The sequence below is a fragment of the Balaenoptera acutorostrata genome, chromosome 12 (assembly GCF_949987535.1).
Source record: "Balaenoptera acutorostrata chromosome 12, mBalAcu1.1, whole genome shotgun sequence".
Lineage (NCBI taxonomy): Eukaryota > Metazoa > Chordata > Mammalia > Artiodactyla > Balaenopteridae > Balaenoptera > Balaenoptera acutorostrata.
In genome coordinates this window covers 16,116,072-16,136,568 of record NC_080075.1, presented here as the reverse complement: position 1 = coordinate 16,136,568, position 20,497 = coordinate 16,116,072, and the positions used below count along the sequence as shown (strand labels likewise).

The following is a 20,497-nucleotide window of genomic DNA, read 5'->3' as shown; positions in this document are numbered from 1 at the left end:
CTTATGTTCGAATCTTTAATACATTTTGAGTAAATATTCGTGTATAGTGTAACATAGTGGCTGAGTTTCATTCTTTTGCATGTGACTGTCTAGTTTTCCCAACACCATTAATTGAAGAAACTGTGCTTTCCCCATTTTATATTCTTGATCTCTTTGATGTAATTTAACTGACCATATATGCCTGGGTTTATTTCTGGGCTCTTTGTTCTTTTCCATTGATCTGTGTGTCTGTTTTTATGCTAATATCATACTGCTTTAATTACTAGAGCTTTGTAACATAGTTTGAAATCAGGGAGTGTGATGCCTCCAGCTCTGTTCTTCTTTCTCAAGATTGCTTTGGCTGTTAGAGGTTTTTTTACAGTTCTGTACAAACTTTAGGATTATTTATTCTAGTTCTGTAAAAAATGCCATTGGAATTTTGATAGAGATTGCACTGAATCTGCAAATTGCCTTGGGTATTGTGGACATTTTAATAATATTGATTCTCCCAACCATGAACACAGAATATCTTTCCACTTATTTGTGTCTTCTTCAATTTTTGTCATTAATGTCTTGTAGTTTTCAATATACAGGTATTTCATCTCTTGGTTAAATGTATTCCTAGGTATTTTATTCTTTTTGATGTAATTGTAAATGGGATTGCTTTCTTTTTTTCTCTTTCATATAGTTTGTTATTAGTGTGTAAAAACACAACAGATTTTTGTGTCTTGATTTTGTATCCTGCAATATTACTGAATTCATTTATTAGTTGTAACAGTTTCTTGATAGAGTCTTTAGTGTTTTCCATATATGACAGTATGTCATCTGCAGACAGTGACAGTTTTATTTCTTCCTTTCCAATTTGGATGTCTTTTTTTTTTTCTTACTTAATTGCTCTGGCCAGGACTTCCAATACTATGTTGAATAAAAGTAGTAAGAGTGGGCATCATTGCCTTGTTCCTGTTCTTAAAGGAAAGGCTTTTACATTTTCACTGTTGAGTATGATGTTAGCTGTGGGCTTGTCATATATGGTCTTTATTATGTTGAGATATGTTCCCACTTTGTTGAAGTTTTTATCATAAATGTGTATTGAATTTTGTCAAATGCTTTTTCTGCATCTATTTTTTACTATTTATTATTGATTTATTTATGGCTGCATCAGGTCTTAGTTGCGGCACACAGGATTTTTTGTCACAGTGCACGGGTTCTTCATTGTGGCACATGGGCTTCTCTCTAGTTGTGGTGCATGGGCTCCAGAGCACGTGGGCTCTGTAATTGCGGCACATGGGCTCTCTAGATGTGGCTTGCAGAATCAGTAGTTGTGGCACGTGGGCTCAGTAGTTGTAGGCGCATGGGCTTAGTTGCCCCAGAGCATGTGGGATCTTAGTTCCCCGACCAGGGATAGAACTCGCGTCCCCTGCATTGGAAGGCAGACTCTCAACCACCAGATCACCAGGGAAGTGCCTTTTTCTGCATCTATTGAGGTGCTTATATGTTTTTTATCCTTCATTTTGTTAATGTGGTGTATCACAGTGACTGATTTGCGAACGTTGAACCATCCTTGCATCCCTGGAATAAGTCTCACTTGATTATGTGTATGATCCTTTTAATGTATTTTTGAACTTGGTTCACTAATATTTTGTTGAGGATTTGGCATATTTGTTCATCAAGGATATTGGTCTGTAATTTTCTTGTGGTGTCCTTGTCTAACGACAGTGAGCATATTTTCTTGTGTTTATTGGCTATTTGTAGAACTGTCTATTCAGATCCTTTGCCATTTTTTAAGTTAATTTATTTATTTGTTTTTTTATTTATTTTTGGCTATGTTGGGTCTTCGTTTCTGTGCGAGGGCTTTCTCTAGTTGCGGCGAGTGGGGGCCACTCTTCATCGCGGTGCACAGGCCTCTCACTATCGTGTCCTCTCTTGTTGCAGAGCACAGGCTCCAGACGCTCAGGCTCAGTAGTTGTGGCTCACGGGCCTAGTTGCTCCACGGCATGTGGGATCTTCCCAGACCAGGGTTCGAACCTGTGTCCCCTGCATTGGCAGGCAGATTCTCAACCACTGCACCGCCAGGGAAGCCTTCCTTTGCCTTTTTAAAACTATTTGTCTTTTTCTTATGGAGTTGAAAGAGTTCTTTATATATTCTAAATAAAATTTCCTTAACAGATACATGATTTGAAAGAAAAAAATGTTCTCCCACTCTGTGGTTGTCTTTTCACTTTCTTTATGGCATCCTTTGAAACACAAAATCTTTTAAATTTTTATTTTGATGATTTCCAATTTGTTTTTCTTTTGTTGCTCATGTTTTTGATGCCACATCTAAAAAGCCATTGCCTAATTCAATGTCATGAAGATTTACTCCTATGTTTTCTTTTAAGAGTTATAAAACTTTATGTCTTACATCAAGATCTTTGATCCATTTTGATTTAATTTTTATATAGTGTTAGGTAAGGAGCCAACTTGATTCTTTTGCATGTGAATATCCAGTTGTCCCAGCATCATTTGTTGAAAAGACTCTTCTTTTTCCATTGAATGATCTTGACACCCTTGCCAAAAATCAATTGACCATAATTTTGAGAGTTTATTTCTAATATATCAGTTCTAGTCCATTGATCTATATGTCTACCCTTATACCACTACTGCACTGTGTTGATTATTGTAGCTTTGTGGCAAATTTTAAAATTGGGAAGTGTGAGTCTTCCAACTTTGCTCTTCTTTTTCAAGATTATTTTGGCTAATCTGGGCCCCTTGAGATTCCATATGAATTTAGGATCAGCTTGGAAATTTCTGAAAAGAAACCAGCCAGAATTTTGATTGGACTCTGTAGATCAATTTAGGGAGTATTAGCATCTTATCAACATTAAGTCTTCCAATCCATGTACATGGGGTGTTTTTCCATTTATCTGGATCTTCTTTAATTTATTCCAACAATGTTTTGTAGTTCTCAAAGACTAAGTTTTGCATTTCTCTGTTAAATTTACTTCTAAGTATTTTGTTCTTTCTGTTGTTATTGTAAGTGGAATTGCATTCTTCATTTCATTGTTGGTTTTCTCACTGCTACTGTAGAGAAATACAGTTGATGGCTGTATACTTTTGTATACTGCAAACCTGCTGAACTTGTTTATTCTAACAGACTTTTACTGTGTTTCATAGCATTTTCTATATACAAGATCTTGTCATCTGCAAATAGAGATACTTTTACTTCTTCCTTCCCAATCTAGATATCTTTTATTTTATTTTCTTAACTATTTGCCCTAGTTAGAACATCCAGGACAATGTTGAAGAGAAGTAATGGCAGTGGATGGCAGTGGATGTACTTGCCTTGTACCTATCTTAGGAGGAAAAGCATTCAGTTTTCACCATTAAGTATGATGTTAGCTGTGGGGTTTTCATTGATACCTCTTAACAGGTTGAGGAATTTCCCCTCTATTCCTGTTATGTTGAGTGTCTCTCAAGAGTGTTACATTATTTTATTAAATTTATTTTTGGAGGGGGAAAGGTTACTTTATAATTTTCTTTTTATAAAAATATATTAGAGGACTTCCCTGGTGGTGCAGTGGTTAAGAATCCACCTGCCAATGCAGGGGACACGAGTTCAAGCCCTGGTCCGGGAAGATCCCACATGCCTTGGAGCAACTAAGCCCGTGTGGCACAACTACTGAGCCTGCGCTCTAGAGCCCACGTGCCACAACTACTGAAGCCCGTGTGCCTAGAGCCTGTGCTCCACAACAAGAGAAGCCACCACAATGAGAAGCTCGTGCACTGCAACGAAGAGTAGCCCCCACTCGCCGCAACTAGAGAAAGCCTGTGTGCAGCAACGAAGACCCAACTCAGCCAAAAATAAATTAATTAATTAATTAATAAAGTATATATATATATATATATATATATATATATATATTAGAATGATAGAATTTTTACCTATAGAGACATGTTTTTTAATTTACATTGCCTGAGCTATATTATTTTTTTCCAGATTTACTGAGATATAACTAACAAGTAACATTGTTTAAGAGATGTACAACATGATGATTTGATACATACATATATTGCAAAATGATTACCACAATATGGTTAATTAACACATCCATCACCTCACATAATTACCGTGTGTGTGTGTGTGTGTGTGTGTGTGTGTGTGTGTGTGTGGTGAGAACATTTCAGATGTAATCTCTTAACTTTTAAATATATAATATTGTTAACTAGAGTCACCATGCTATACATTCGAGCCCTACTACTTATTCATCTTATAACTGGAAGTTTGTACCCTTTGAAACATCTCCCCATTTCTTCCCCCTCCCAATACCCTGGCAACCAGCATTCTACTCTCTGTTTCTTATGAGTTCAGCTCTGTTAGATTCCACATGTAAGTGATACCATACAGTGTTTATCTTTCTCTGTCTAATTTATTTCACTTAACTTAATGTCCTCGAGGTCCATCTATGCTATCACAAATGGCAAGATATTCCATTGTATATATTTACCAAATGTCTTTACCCATTAATCTGTGGAGGCATATTTAGATTGTTTTCATGTCTTGGCTATTGTGAATAAGGCTGCACTAAATATGGGGGTGCAGATATCTCTTCAAGGTAGTGACTTCATTTCATTCAAATAAATACCCAGAAGTGGGATTACTGGATCATCTGGTAGCTATATTTTTAATTTGTTAAGGAACCTCCATTCTGTTTTCCATAGTGGCTACACCAATTTACATTCCTGCCAACAGTGCAAAAGGGTTCCCTTTTTCCACCAACACTAGATATCTCTTGTCTTTTTGTTAACAGTCATTCTAATAGGTGTGAGGTGATATCTCATTGTGGTTTTGATTTGCATTTCCCTGATAATTAGTGATGGTGAGCACCTTTTTATGTACCTGTTGGCCATTTGTATATCTCCTTTGGAAAAATGCCTATTTAGGTCCTTTGCCCATTTTTTTTTTTTAATTTTATTTATTTATTTATTTATTTATGACTGTGTTGGGTCTTCGTTTCTGTGTGAGGGCTTTCTCTCGTTGCGGCAAGCGGGGGCCACTCTTCATCGCGGTGCGCGGGGCTCTCACTATCGCGGCCTCTCGTTGCGGAGAACAGGCTCCAGACGCGCAGGCTCAGTAATTGTGGCGCACGGGCTTAGTTGCTCCGCGGCATGTGGGATCTTCCCAGACCAGGGCTCGAACCCCTGTCCCCTGCATTGGCAGGCAGATTCTCAACCACTGCGCCACCAGGGAAGCCCTTTTGCCCATTTTTTAACCAGATTGTTTGTTTTTGCTATTGAGTTGCATGAGTTTCTTACATATTTTGGATTTTAACACCTTATCAGATGTATGGTTTTAAGATACCTTCTCCCATTCCATAGGTTGCCTTTTTATTTTGTTGGTTACTTCTTTTGCTGTGCAGGAGCTTTTTAGTTTGGTATAGTCCCACTTGTTTATTTTTGTTTTTGTTGCTTGTGCTTTTGGTGTCATATCCAAAAACTCATTGCTAAAACTATGTCAAGGAAATTTTCCCCTCCGTTTTCTTCTAGAAGTTTTATGGATTTGGGTCTTATATTTAAATATTTAATTCATTTTGAGTTGATTTTTATGAGTGGTGTAGGATAGTGGTCCAATTTCATTCTTTGGCATGTGAATGTCCAGTTTGTCCAACACCATTTATTGAAGAGACTATTCTTTTCCCACTGATTTTTCTTGGCTTCCTTGTCAAATATTAGTAGTAGACCATATATGTGTGGGTTTATTTCTGGACTCTCAGTTGTGTTCCATTCATCTATGTGTCTGTTTTCTTGTCGGTACCATACTGTTTTGATTACTACACCTTTGGAATATGATTTGAATTCAGGAAGTGTCCTGCCTCCAGCTTTGATCTTCTTTCTCAGGATTGCTTTGGCAATTTCAGGTCATTTGTGGTTCCATATAAATTTAGGAATTTTTTTCTATTTCTGTGAAAAATGCCAATGGAATTTTGATAGGGATTGCATTGAATCTATAGATGACTTTGGGTAGTATGGACATTTTAACAATATTAATTCTTATAATCCACAAACACAGGATATCTTTCCATTTGTTTATGTCTTCTTCAATTTCTTTTATCAATATCTTGTCAGTGTACAAATCTTTCACTTGGTTAAATTTATTCCTAAGTATTCTATTGTTTTTGATGCTATTGGAAGTGGATAGTTTTCTTTTTTTAATTTATTTTTTATTTTATTTTTTATAATTAATTTTTATTGGAGTATAGTTGCTTTACAATGTTGTGTTAGTTTCTACTGTACAGCAAAGTGAATCAGTTATGTGTATACATATATCCCCTCTTTTTTGGATTTCCTTCCCATTTAGGTCACCACAGAGCACTGAATAGAGTTCCCTGAGCTATACAGTATGTTCTCATTAGTTATATATCTTATATATAGTATCAATAGTGTATATATGTCAATCCCAATCTCCCAATTCATCCCACCTGCCCCTTTTCCCCACCTTGGTGTCCATAAGTTTGTTCTCTACATCTGTGTCTCTATTTCTGTTTTGCAAATAAGATCATCTATACCATTTTTCTAGATTCCACATATATGCATTAATATACGGTATTTGGTTTTTTCTTTCTGACAAGATAGTTTTCTTTATTTCTCTTTCAGATATTTCACTGTAGTGTGTATAAACACAACTGGTTTTGTATGTTGATTTTGTATCCTGCAACTTTACTTAATTCATTTATTAGGTCTAACAGTTTTTTGGTGAAGTCTTTAGGATTTTCTATACACAGATGACCCTTGGACAATGCAGAGGTTAGGGGCACTGGCCCTCTGCACAGTAGAAAATCTACATAAAACTTTACAGTCAGCCCTCTGTATCTGTGGTTGCTCATATGAGGATTCAACCAACCATGGATTGTGTAGTACTATAGTACATTTTTATTGGAAAAAATCCACCGTATAAGTGGACATGTGCAGTTCAAACTCATGCTGTTCAAAGCTCAACTGTATAAGATCTTATCATCTGCAAATAGTGACAATTTTACTTCTTCCTTTCTGATTTGGATGCCTTATTTCTTTTTTTCTTTTTTTTTTTTAATTTTTATTTATTTATTTATTTATTTATGGCTGTGTTGGGTCTTCGTTTCTGTGCGAGGGCTTTCTCCAGTTGCGGCAAGTGGGGGCCACTCTTCATCGCGGTGCGTGGGCCTCTCACTACCGCGGCCTCTCTTGTTGCAGAGCACAGGCTCCAGACGCGCAGGCTCAGTAATTGTGGCTCACGGGCCCAGTCGCTCCGCGGCATGTGGGATCTTCCCAGACCAGGGCTCGACCCGTGTCCCCTGCGTTAGCAGGCAGACTCTCAACCACTGCGCCACCAGGGAAGCCCTGGATGCCTTATTTCTTTATCCTGCCTAATGGCTCTGGCTAGAACTTCTGATACATTGTTGAATTGGAACCTCATCCAGTATTTTTGTAATGTTTTTCCTTTCAATTTTCAGGTGGTTTTTGCTCTTACAGACTTTGTAATAGAAAATCTTGGGAAATCCTTTGTAGAGACACCACCCGTGGACCTGCCCTCTCTGTATCAAGACATGTCATACAAAACTCCCCTGGTATTTATCTTAAGCACAGGCTCAGATCCCATGGGTGCATTTCAGAGGTTTGCCCGAGACAGCGGGTATTCAGAACGGTAAGGTCATATTGTGCAATTTTAATAATTCATATGAACATCTCCTTTTTAAAATTTGCCTTTTTTCTTCCCTTAGTGGAGTGTGAATTCCTAGTTCAGGTATTCCTTACTAAATAAATTAAGACACTTTAATATTTAGCTATGCGTGTTGTTAAATGGTGTTAAATATTGTAAGAGCAGATGTAAACTTCATTTGAGCAAAGGGGAGATTGTTTAAAATGTTGAAGTATAATAATCTAATGCAATAGTGATTAAAACATTTGTTATTTAAGACATTATTTTAATGTAACTGTAAAAGGATTGTAATTTATTCCTTATGCTCAAATGTGCGAAAAATTCCATAGCTCTTTATGTTGTATTATTAATCTCATCTTTCTCCTGAGCTTCTACTCTGCTGGTTAAGAGAGGGAGGGGAAAGTTTAAACTTGTGAATTTACAATATTATATTTTCTTCTGGTTTAAATGTCTCCAGGGTAAGCTGATTTGGCTTCTTTCCCATGAAAGCTCAGTCTTCCTGACTCCTTCTTCCCCTGCTCCTCCCCAAGATGGTGTCCTGATGGGTAGGAAAGTGCATAAGACCACAGAGTGTCAGAGGAGAGTAGGGGTCTCCTATCTAGGAAGTAATCTCCAGCTCTGACAGGCCTTTGCATGGAGTGGCTAGTCTGGCCTGGTCCCTGGACTGATGATTACAAGATGATGGATCCCATCTGTTCTTTGAAGTTCATAATCTGTATTAGTCAGGCTTCTCCAGAGAAACAGAACCAATGGGATATATAAAAATATAATATGTATATAATGCCCTATCTATATTTTATCCTATATATGTGTATATATATTATGTATGTAAAATAAGAAACTGGTTTACATGATTATGGAGACTGATAAGGCCCCAAATCTGCAGTCAGCAAGATAGAAACCCAGGAGAGATGATGTGTAGTTCTAGTCCAAGTCCAAAGGCTTGAAAACCAGGAGTAATAATGGTACAAATCCCAGTCTGAAAGCTAGTAGGCTCAAGACCCAAGAAAAGTCAGTGTTTTTATCTGAATTCAAAGGTCAGAAAAAAAGCAATGACCCAGCTCAAACAGTCAGGCAAGAGGATTTCCCTCTTACTCAGCCTTTTTGTTCTATTCAAGTCTTCAATTGATTGGATGGGGCCCATCCACATTAAGGAGGGCAATCTGCTTTACTCAGTTTACTGATTCAAATATTAATCTCACCCAGAAACACCCCCACAGACTCATTCAGAATAATGTTTGACCTAATGTCTGAGTACCATGTGACCCAGTTAAGTTGACACATAAAATTGACCATCAAATGGTCCTACACATTTGCCTTTGGTTCTGAAGTCCTACCAAAGAATTAGTATACAGAACTTTTAAGAGCTGCTGTGAATTAATAAGAAAAAGAAAACAGTTCGATAGGAATAAAGACAAAAAACGTGAAAGGGAAATTCTCAGAAAAGGAAATCTAAATCCTGATAAGCATATGAAAAGATGTCCAACCTCACTAGTAATTAAGAAACAACAAATTCAAACCATTAGAAGATGTCATTTCATACTCATCAAATTAGCAAAATGTTGGCAAAGATAGGAAGCTGTAGAAACATTCATATTGCAAGAGGGAGTAAAAAATTGGTTAAAATCACTTTGAAGAATAATTAGCAGTACACTAAAGTTGAAGACAGCATTCCCCATATCCCAACAATTCCCTACTGAATTTGCATGTTCCAACAAAATCAGTCACATGCGTGCAAGGAGCCATGTTCAAGAACATTTGGAGAAACGTTTATAATACCAAAAAAAAAAAAAAAAAAACACTGGAAACAACCAAATTGTCCATCTAGAAAAATGATTATATAAATTGTGGTTTATTCATAAAATTAAATACAATACACTATAGCCATGAAAATGAATAAACTATGACTACGTATATCAATATGGATGGGTCACACAAACTAATATTGAGCAAAAAATTTAAGTTGCACAAAAACTATATAATATTGGAGAAGTTTGATATAATGTATAAAATTTTTAAACATATATATTATATGTTGTTTAGGAAGTCATATTTTTTCAATAACAGAATAAAGAAAAATAGGGAAATTCTACTAAAACCAGGATAGCAGTGACCTTGGGAGGTGAAGTTTGGGTAATGAAAGAAGTGAACAGGGAGGGGCACGCTGCAGACTCAGATCATGTAGATAATGTTTTACTTCTTAAGCTGGGTTGCAGGTACATGGATACTTATTGTAAATATTAACTTTATAACTTTTGTATGTCTTAAACATGTCATAGGAATTATTAAAGGTAAAACAATTCAAAACAGCAATCAGAGAATGGAGAGGGGTGTTAATAGTAGTTAATGTGTGCTAAGTTCCTGATGTATTCAGAAGGAAAAAAGAAGTACAGAATAACTCTATATTGCTGTAGGAAAATTTGTAGTTGAATGAATATGTTGAAATTTTAAGGGAAAATACTGAAATAATATATAATGTATAGCTTCCAAGCCAGCAGAGGGACAAAAGAATATACAATGCAAATTTTAATCCAACATTAGATAGAAGAGAAGAACAAAATTCAAAGATAAAGCATAGTAAAGCAAAAAGTCAAACCAAAGAGTAGAAATTAATCCAAATATTCGGTTGGCCAAAAAGTTCGTTCGGGTTTTCCGTAACATCTTATGGGAAAACCCGAATGAACCTTTTGGCCAATCCATACCTAAATAAGAGTAAATATCTCACCTGTGAAAAGATAAAGAAAATCAAACTGGATTTTCAAAACAACATTCAACTCTATACTACTTAGAAAATGTAAATGCAACACAAAAAGAGCACAGGAAGTTAGAAAATAAAGAGATGCAAAAGATATACTATGCAAATACTAACCAAAAGAAAGCTGTTAACAGTTCCAATGCATATCACGAAATAGAGTTTGAGGAAAGATATATATATATTAGAGATAAAGAGGGGAACTATATGATATACAAGAAAAAAAACACAAAGAAGAAACACCAATTGTACAATTGTACACAACTAACAAAGCATGAAATATGTAAAGCAAAAACTGGAGAAATTGATACAAGGAGAAACTGGTAAATCAACATTAATGTGGAAATTTTTAACACATCTATAATAATAACTACTGTGAAGCACATAAAATTTGCAAAATTGGTAAAGATATAAAATATTTTGACAATGAAATTAACAACCTTGCTCTTTACACTCAACAAATAGAGCAAATGCAAGATCTTAAGTACACAAGGAACATTTATAAGAATTAACCATGTTCTAAAAAAGACACGTATTTCGAAAAGATGACAAACATTCTCTGCCCACAGTAAATCTTAGAAATCAATCTTAATTTTTTTAATATTTGGTAAACAAAAAAATGTCCTTCTGAACAATCTGTTCAAGGGACATCATAATGGCAATTGTCCAATAAGTGGAAGTAAATGATAAAAACAGTGTAACATATCAAAAACCATTATGGTTTAGTAATGAGGCACCTAGCAGTAAATTTATGCATGTTTAATAACTTCTGGTTTCAGAAATGTCAGGCTAATATTCCCACTAAGAATAATTAAGCAATCTAAAACTTTTATTAAGCTCTAACAGAAGGAAAAAATAATAAGCTAAGAGCAGAAATTAGTGACATAGAAAATATACATTCGATGGACAAGATCTAAAAGAAGTTAGATTCAAGGTGGTACAGCCACTTTGGAAGACAGTTTGGTGTTTTCTTACAAAACTAAACATACTCTTATCATATGACCCAGCAATCTGGTACTTACCCAAAAGAGCTGAAAACTTATGTTCACACAAGAACCTACGTTACACGTGGATGTTTATAGCAGCTTTATTCATAATTGCCAAAACTGGGAAGCAACATAGATGTCCTTTAGTACATGAATGGATAAATAAACTGTGATATATCTATACAATGGAATACTATTCAGTATTCAAAAGAAATGAGCTATCAAGCCATGAAAAGACATGGCTGAAAGTTAAATGCATATTAATAAGTGAAAGAAGCCAATCTGAAAAGGCTACATACTGTATGATTCCAAGTATATGACATTTTGGAAAAGGCAAAACTATGGAGACAGTAAAAATAAATAAATAAATAATAACAAAGGGTTTATATCCAATGTAAAGAACTCTCAGAAATCAATAAGAAAAATACAAGTGAACCAGTAGAAAAAAAGAGGGGAGGGATATAAAAGGGAATAGCCAAATGGTGAATAAATAAACCTATGAAAAGGGGAAACAATTTTAAACCTCAGTGAGATACCATTATATATCCACCAGGTGTCAATAAGGATGTGGAAAAAACAAGTACTCTAATCTATTGCTGGTAGGTGTGTGGAATGGTGGCATCACTTTGAAAAACAGTTTGATATTATAAAAAAAGTTAAACATACACATGTCAAACAGCAGTTCCATTCCTAGGAATATACACAGCAAAACGAGTACACATGTATGGACTTCCCTGGTGGTGCAGTGGTTAAGAATCCACCTGCCAATTCAGGGGACACGGGTTTGATCCCTGGTCCAGGAAGATCCCACATGCCACGGAGCAACTAAGCCCGTGTGCCACGACTACTGAGCCTGTGCTCTAGAATCTGCAAGGCACAACTACTGGGCCCATGCACCGCAACTACTGAAGCCCATGCACCTAGAGCCCGTGCTCCACAACAAAAGAAGCCACCGCAATGAGAAGCCCGCGCACCGCAATGAAGAGTAACCCCCACTTGCCGCAACTAGGGAAAGCCACGCGCAGCAACTTAGACCCAACACAGCCTAAAGTAAAACTTTTTTTAAAAACAGAGTACATGTATATCAAGAGACATCTTTGAGAATGTCTATGGCAGCATTGTTTGTAACAGCCAAGAACCAGAAATAACCCAAATGTCCATCAAGAGCAGAATGGATGAATGAATTGGGATATAAGCACACAGTGGAATATTATTCAGCAATGAAAATGAACTACAATGGCACACAATAATATGAATTAATCTAAAGAAATATTGTTGATTGAAATAGACCAAATATAAAAATATATATGCTATTTGATTCCATTTATATAAATTCAAAAACAAGCAAAATTAATCTATGGTGTTAGAATTCAAAATAGTTGTTGCCTTTGAGAATAAGGAAGGATACTGATTGGGAGGGTGCTAGTAATGTTCTTTTTTTTTTTTTTTTTTTGCCCTATATGGTGCTACATGCGTACATTCCCTGTGGGAGAACTCATTAAGCCGTACACTAATGATTTGTGTACTTTTGTAAATATGTTAGACTTCAATTTTTCAAAAGTTTTTTAAAAACTGACCTATAGCATTGGAAGTCAGGACCATGGATACCTTTAGGATGGAGGAAGGGAAAATATTGGAGTAGAAAGGGGTATAGGAGAGACGTCTCTGGAGTGTTGGCAAAGTTCTCTTTTCAACCACAGATGTTTATTTGAGATAGTTCAAAGAACCATAAATTTGTTTTTTGCACTTCTGTGTGTTATAGTAAAAAATATTTTTAAAAACAAGAAAATAAGAAAAAATATTTGCACATCTATCAGAATGAGGATTTGAAATGTGTGCATATGCTAGGCAAGAGCCTACCATATTTACATTTCTTAATACTTGCATTGCTTAAGAATAATATAAAACAGCATTTCATTGTTGTTGTTCAATTCAGGGTGCAGTCAATTTCACTGGGGCAAGGACAAGGACCCATTGCTGAAAGAATGATCAAAGATGCAATGAAATCAGGAAACTGGGTATTTTTGCAAAACTGCCATCTTGCTGTTTCTTGGATGTTGGCAATGGAGGAGCTAATTAAAACCTTCACAGATTCAAGTATGTGGAGCACATAGCATTTGTATAATAATACCTTTTTCACGTGGCCTTTCTTGTTGAATCCAATCCTTATAATATGTATTTATTGTTGGCATTGTTTTACCCATATTAAAAAGGAGAAATTTGAGATCTAGAGGGGTGTAGTTAAGTTACACAACCCAGATTCAAATAAAGATGTTCAGACTCCAAGCTGAAGGTATGATCCCCTGGATCATTTCTGTTTCATGTTGCCTTCTATGGGAGGCCATTTGAATTCAAAATAAATTATATCTAGGCATGATGAAAAGAAATAAGAAATGGACTTAGGACAAAAAAAGGAAATTAAATCTTTCGCTGCAGAATGAGAGAAGTTCAGGAACAAAGTTCAAATTAGAACCAATTCTCAGAGTAGTGTTTTACCACTTTTTATCCTCTGTAACCCACGTGACAATCAACCTTCACATGTGTCTCATAGTCACCCCACACACACACACACACACACACACACACACTCATGGGGGTGCCCAGCATGAGTCATGGTTGCCACCACTAACTATAATATCACCACCTTCTTTCCCACTCAAGAAAGTATAATGGACTGCAAAGAGAGAAGTGGAGTTAGAATCTACTCATTTTTATATAGTAGTGTAAAAACAGTTGAAAACTTAGGAAATGTATTATTGGTAATAAGCTGTGTGTGCCCCACTTTACCACTCTCCCTGGAAGCCACGAAGGAGAATACCCAGCCTGGGATATCCAGGGCCCTTTCTCTGGGGTCCTCCTTTTTGCCCTGACCACAGAGGGCTTTCTAGGAAGGTGAGAGATATGCACATGATCTTGCATGTGACTTTCCTCATTGCTACCTATTAAGGTGAAGAGATGCTCCTTTACAGGGCGGCCAGCCTGCGCTGGTTACCAAGCCACAACCAGGGCTTAACAGCCTTCCCCTAGAAGGCCCCTCATTCCCTGGGTACCCCCTGCCCTGCCTTCTGCAGGCTGATTCCATCAAGGATAAACAGTCATTAGCATCTGCCATCCAGAATCTCCACTCTTTCCACTCTTTGCAATGCAAATTAGAGGTGGCTTGCTTCCTGCTGGGCCTGTGGCTTATTTCTATTTAAATAATTAAAGAAAAATGACAAGAAGGTCTTTACTACTGTTCCTAATCCTGATGATTAGGATTATGATTAGGAAAAAAAATGCTGGGAAGGCATCTAAAAAGCAGTTTGCTGCAGTCGTACTATGTGAGCCTTCCAAGTATGGACCTGTATGTAGTTCAGCTTCACAACGACCTGGACGAGAGTGTTTGCCAGACCTTCAAGGAGGCTGGATGGGCTATGGAAGCCAGCAAAGGTGTTGATGGATTTTAAGTGTTTCAGTGGATAGAAAAATCCTCTCCTGGCCCTTGTTACAATTGTTTATTAACTTAACCATTTGAGTTTTAATGTTTAACTTGAACCAGAAAAAAAAAAAAAAATTCAGGTAATAAACTGAAAAGAGAAAGTGAATGAAAAAAAAAGAGATAGAGGAAGGAAAAAACCCTCTGAGCTTGAAATTCTAAGACCTGATTAGAGTTTCGCCCCCACCACTTCCTGACTGTACATATCACGCCTCTTCTCTGGACCTCAGTTTCCCCCGCAATAAAATGACTACATAGCGTCATTGCTAGAAGTTCCACAACTAAGATGATTTCTAATTCCATTCCAGCCCTAAACTTCTATGATGTCTATGAAAGTTAAGACTCTTGATGCTTTTGCAATTATAAGAGAAAAGGTACTTTAAAAAAATGCTTCTCTAAACCTGGCCTTTTTCACTCTTTAGTTTTTTTGGTTAATGAAATCATTAGCCCTAAGACTTTGATGATGTTTGACTTATGCCTAATAGTTTTTACCATACAAGCAACTTTAGTGCTGTTCTAGAATTGTACTAGAATTAACTTTTAATTTTAGCTATTTAATATAGCTCATGAATTTAGATTACCAAACCAAGAAGCATAAATTCAGCTTTAATCTGTAGTCATTCATTTAATAAATATTCGAGAACCTACCACGTACAATGCATTGTTCTAGATGCTTAGGGTATGTTGGTGAACAAAATAACCATAGTCATCTGCCCTCATTGAGCTTACATTCTAGTGAGGGGAGAGAGACAATAAACAAACTACATAACAAATAAGTAATTTATAAGGTATGATAGAATGTGGTCGGAGCTTTGGAAAAAATTAAAAGGAAAGTAAGGAGAAACAGAAAGGTTGGGATGGAATGGGGGTGAGGAGGAAGGGTGGATAGCAGTTTTAAATGACGTGGTCTAGATAGACCTCTTTGAGAGGGTGGCGTTTGATCAACACTTGAAGAAAGTAAGGGAGTCTAAAGGAAGAGCATTCAGGTAGAAGGAACAGCTAGTGCCCGGGCCCTCCCTCGGAGGGAGCAAGCCGAAAGTGTCGGAGAAACACCGTCACTTGTACTTAGAGACCAATGCCAAGAACGGCCTCCTTCGATGATGCCTGTGCCTTCCTGTGATGAGATCAATGATTTTCCCAGCTCTGCTTTGGCCTTTTGAACCTGGAATGGAGCTTGTTCTTTCTTAGGTTCTCTGTCCACAGCTCAGAAAGGAAGCATATATTGACTTAATTTCTTGATGCTGTATGTGAGGTCTCTCCGTTTCCCTGCTCCCTGAGCTCCCTTTGCAACATCTCTGCAGAAGGGACAAATTTCTTTTTTCTCCAGAGGGCTTTCTGGCCATTTTCATGCAACTTTCCTTAAATTGAATGGCTAAAAAAATAAAAAATAAATAAGAACAAACAAAAACTAAAACCCCTTCTTGAGCGTAAATGTAGTAACTGTCCTCTCTTTCAACTGAAAATTTTCCCAATTTCAGAGGAAAGGTCCTTAGCATCTCTATCACGTATTGAAAATTAATGTGAAATTAAACTGAATAATTGAGAAATTAATTGAGTAATTTCTTTACTCAAATATGCCAGCATCTAGACTGCCAAACTGACTTGTGTGAAGAGCTTCTGTAAAGAGTCCCCTCACCACCATTTTAGAAGATTTTACAACATAAAATACTTAAAATAGAAAGCCTAGTCTTTAAACAGAACTTACAGCATATTTTTTTTTGCTATCCTATAATAATTATTTCTTACAGAAAAGTGTTACTCAGAGGTATGCATTTTCCTTTTTTGCCGTTTTGTCTTTGTTTTAAACAGATATTGTTATCAAGGACACATTTCGACTTTTTTTAAGTTCCATGCCTAGTAATACATTTCCGGTTACAGTTCTTCAAAATTCTGTCAAGGTAACGTATGGTTGTCCTATAACATGATTGGCCTCAGGGTGTTCACCGAGTGGGTCCAGGAAGCCCAGGCTTGTGCCAGGCTGCGTCAGAGTCCAGGTGGCCCAGGTGGGGAAGTGGGAGTCGGTGTCCCTTCACCGGAGAGTGAACAGGGAAACAATTTCCCAGGCCATTGCCCATCCTTACGTGCCATAGTGCTGCTGGTCATTCAACACCTCCACTCTTCCCCTCTATAAGAAAAGGTCAAGGATGCAGAGGAATGAGTACAGAACTCCTCCCAGAGTTAAGAGAATGTTTCAGCATTTGGGAAACAGGAAGGCCCACAGGGAGTATGGTTGCTGGATTGCAAGGCTGGAAGTTTCCAATATATGGGAAGCCTCTGCATATGAATGATCACCCAGGAACCAGGGATGTCTCTTCCCTGTCTGCCCTGTGCCATCAAGGCAAAGTGTGGGGTGATGCCGCATGTTGAGATGACCAGAAAATCCAGTGCAGAAAGCCTGAGCATCCTTTTTGGTCCATGTTTAGAGAAATGGGCACCAAATGGAAGTGTCAGAGGTTCTTGTTGAGGTGGTTCACACGCTATAGGTCTGAGGACCCCCTATTCTCCAGAGACTGAGGCCGAGCAAGATACAGAGCAGGCGCAAACAGGGCAGGAATGCCTCCCAGGCATTGGTTATTTACATCCCCTCACTGGATTCAGCCTGTTTATTTGGAAGTAATGCGTATCTGTACAACCACCCTCTCTGCCGCGGGTGTCTCTACAGGTAACCAATGAGCCTCCAAAAGGTTTACGTGCAAATATCAGACGAGCATTTACCGAAATGACACCTTCATTTTTTGAAGAAAATATACTTGGAAGAAAATGGAGACAAATAATATTCGGCATTTGTTTCTTCCATGCAATTATTCAGGTACACTCAATTTGTATTTTAATAGAGACAAGAAGTGTATTAGGTTAAAAATAAAGCAATAAAAAGAATTAAGTAAAAGCTTACAAATGGCATTGTGAAATGCTGAGGGCCCTGTTCTGTCTGAACCCAAGTTGTTTTAACTCAGTCCCTGATCTCTGCACACCCCTTGCCTCTGTATCTCACAGCTTTGCCTCCCAGCTCTGCTCTGACCTAAGGAGCACCACCTCCTGGATGAATGTAGTAGGTCAAATTCAAGAACACGAAATTGATCTCCACAGCTGTGCTTCACTCGCAAAATCTGCTTCCCTTCCAGACTCTTCTCCTGAAATCGGTGGCCCCATTCTCTCAATCACCTACACTCAGAGTGTCAGGATTATTTTTATTCTTCCTCCTTTACACATATATATCATGTCAGTCAGCAAGTCTTCATTCTTCTTACAATAATTTCACTCTCACCTGCTCCTGTTGGAGTGGGCTTAGACCCTTAACAGCTTCCTCCCTGTGATTAGAGCTCCAAGTCCCCCAAAAAATGGCCTTCAGCTGGGCACTCCTTTCCCCCCTCTGTTCAGACCTCACTGCCCTGATCTGCTATCCATCCTGTAGCCTCGTACTGGGCACTCCTTTCCCCTCTCTGTTCAGACCTCACTGCCCTGATCTGGTGCCCATCTTGTGGCCCTTGTACCGGAATTCTGACTCCAGCTTCATATCTCTGTATGGTGTCTTGATTAGACAGGCTGCCTAGTTTTCAAATGTGTGTGGTCTGCAGATGAAGAATCAGTAGAGAAGAAACAAAGATTAAAGATGCAAAATTTGGGATAAATAAGTAAACAAGGTCCTAGAGGAGATCGGAGAGGCTGGGATTGGGGCTCCCAGTGGGAGGCCTTTGTTCTACTAACAAAAGCAGCTGAGATGAGGGATGGTTTAAGATTTAGGGAAATTTTGAGAAGGAGAGGAGGAAACATGGTACAGTTGCCAAAATATAGACCAACCTAAGTGTCCCTCAACAGATGAATGGATAAAAAAGTTGTGGTATATATATATATACAATGGAATACTAATCAGCCATAAAAAAGAATGAAATTTTGCCATTTGCAGCAACATGGATGGACTTGGAGGGTATTATGCTAAGTGAATTAAGTCAGGCAGAGAAAGGAAAGACAAACATTATATGATATCACTTTATATGTGTAATCTAAAAAATACAACAGGAACTTCCCTGGTGGTCCAGTGGTAAAGAATCTGCCTTGCAATGCAGGGGATGCCAGTTCGATCCCTGGTCGGGGAACTAAGATCCCACATGCCACAGGGGCAACTAAGCCCATGCGCCACAACTATTGAGCTCACACACCTCAACTAGAGAGATTGCGTGCCACAAACTACAGAGCCAATGCCCTCTGGACCCCACTCACCACAACTACAGAGCCTGCAGGCCCTGGAGCCTGAGCACCACAACTAGAGAAAGAAAACCCACATGCCACAACTAGAGAGAAGCCCGCGTGCTGCAACTAAGGCCCGACGCAGCCAAATATAAATAAATAAATAAATAAATAATAAGTCTTAAAAAAATAGTTATAAAAAAAGTTATTTAAAAAAATACAACAGAGACTTCCCAGGTGGCTCAGTGGTTAAGGCTCCATGCTCCCAAAGCAGGGGGCCAGGGTTCGATCCCTGGTCAGGGAACTAGATCCTACATGCATGCTGCAAGTAAGAGTTAGCATGCCACAACTAAGGAGCCCACATGCCGCAACTAAGGAGCCTGCCTGCTGCAGCTAAGACCCAGCGCAACCAAATAAATAAATAAATAAAGATTTAATTACAAAAAATAAATAAAAAATTAAAAAAATACAACCAACTAGCGAATATAACTAATAAGAAGCAGACTCACAGATACAGAGAACAAAGTAGTGGTTACGGGGTGGGGAGGCTATCTGGGGTGGTGGAGGGGGAGGTACAAATTATTGGGTGTAAGACAGGCTCAAGGATGTATTGTACAACACAGGGCATATAGCCAATATTTTGTAACAACTGTAAATGGAGTGTAACCTTTAAAACTTGTATAAAAATTAAAAAATAAATTTAAGGGGACTTCCCTGGTGGCGCAGTGATTAAGAATCTGCCTGCCAATGCAGGGGACACGGGTTCGAGCCCTGGTCCAGGAAGATCCCACATGCTGCAGAGCAACTAAGCCCGTGCATCACAACTACTGAGCCTGTGCTCTAGAGCCCATGAGCCACAACTACTGAGCCCACGTGCCACACTCACTGAAGCCCGCACGCCTAGAGCCCGTGCTCTGCAACAAGAGAAGCCACCAAAATGAAAAGCCCGCACACCGCAACGAAGGGTAGACCCCACTCACGGCAAGTAGAGAAAGCCCACGCGCAGCAACGAAGACCCAACGCAGCCAAAAATAAATAAATAAATTTTTAAAATAATAATAATTTTAAAAAAATTTTAATAAAAATATAAATTTAAGAAAAGAGGAGGGAACGTGGGACCAATCCTCTGATACAATCAGTAGTTTAGAATTAAGAAATTAGGTGAGATAAGGAGATAACAAAGAAAGGGAAAGATTTCACTATGGGGAGTTATGAAACAAGAATTGAGATTCTGGGTATCAGTTTAAAAAAAAAAAAAGACCACTATAGAGAAGTCAGCATGTAACCAGCACATCACGCATGACTGAAAAGCCTGGGTGATAGACAGACTTCTTAGAAGAGTTGGGGGCAGCTTTCTCCACCAGATGGGTGATTAGTGTCAATATTTTTAAGCCAAAAGACTCTAGGTGGGCTAGTTTTCCCTATTTGATGGAGAAATATTTTATTTT

General features: G+C 38.0%; 1 protein-coding gene across 1 annotated transcript in view; it reads left to right on the top strand.

Moving 5' to 3' along the window:
• The window catches only part of DNAH6 (dynein axonemal heavy chain 6), a 304,153-nt gene that overhangs the window by 252,263 nt on the left and 31,393 nt on the right, over window positions 1-20,497 (top strand). The window contains exons 63-66 of the mRNA XM_057558258.1: window positions 7,446-7,636; window positions 13,326-13,486; window positions 16,674-16,762; window positions 17,527-17,673. Of these exons, the coding sequence (XP_057414241.1) occupies window positions 7,446-7,636; window positions 13,326-13,486; window positions 16,674-16,762; window positions 17,527-17,673 (588 nt within the window). The remainder of the gene's footprint in view (window positions 1-7,445; window positions 7,637-13,325; window positions 13,487-16,673; window positions 16,763-17,526; window positions 17,674-20,497) is intronic.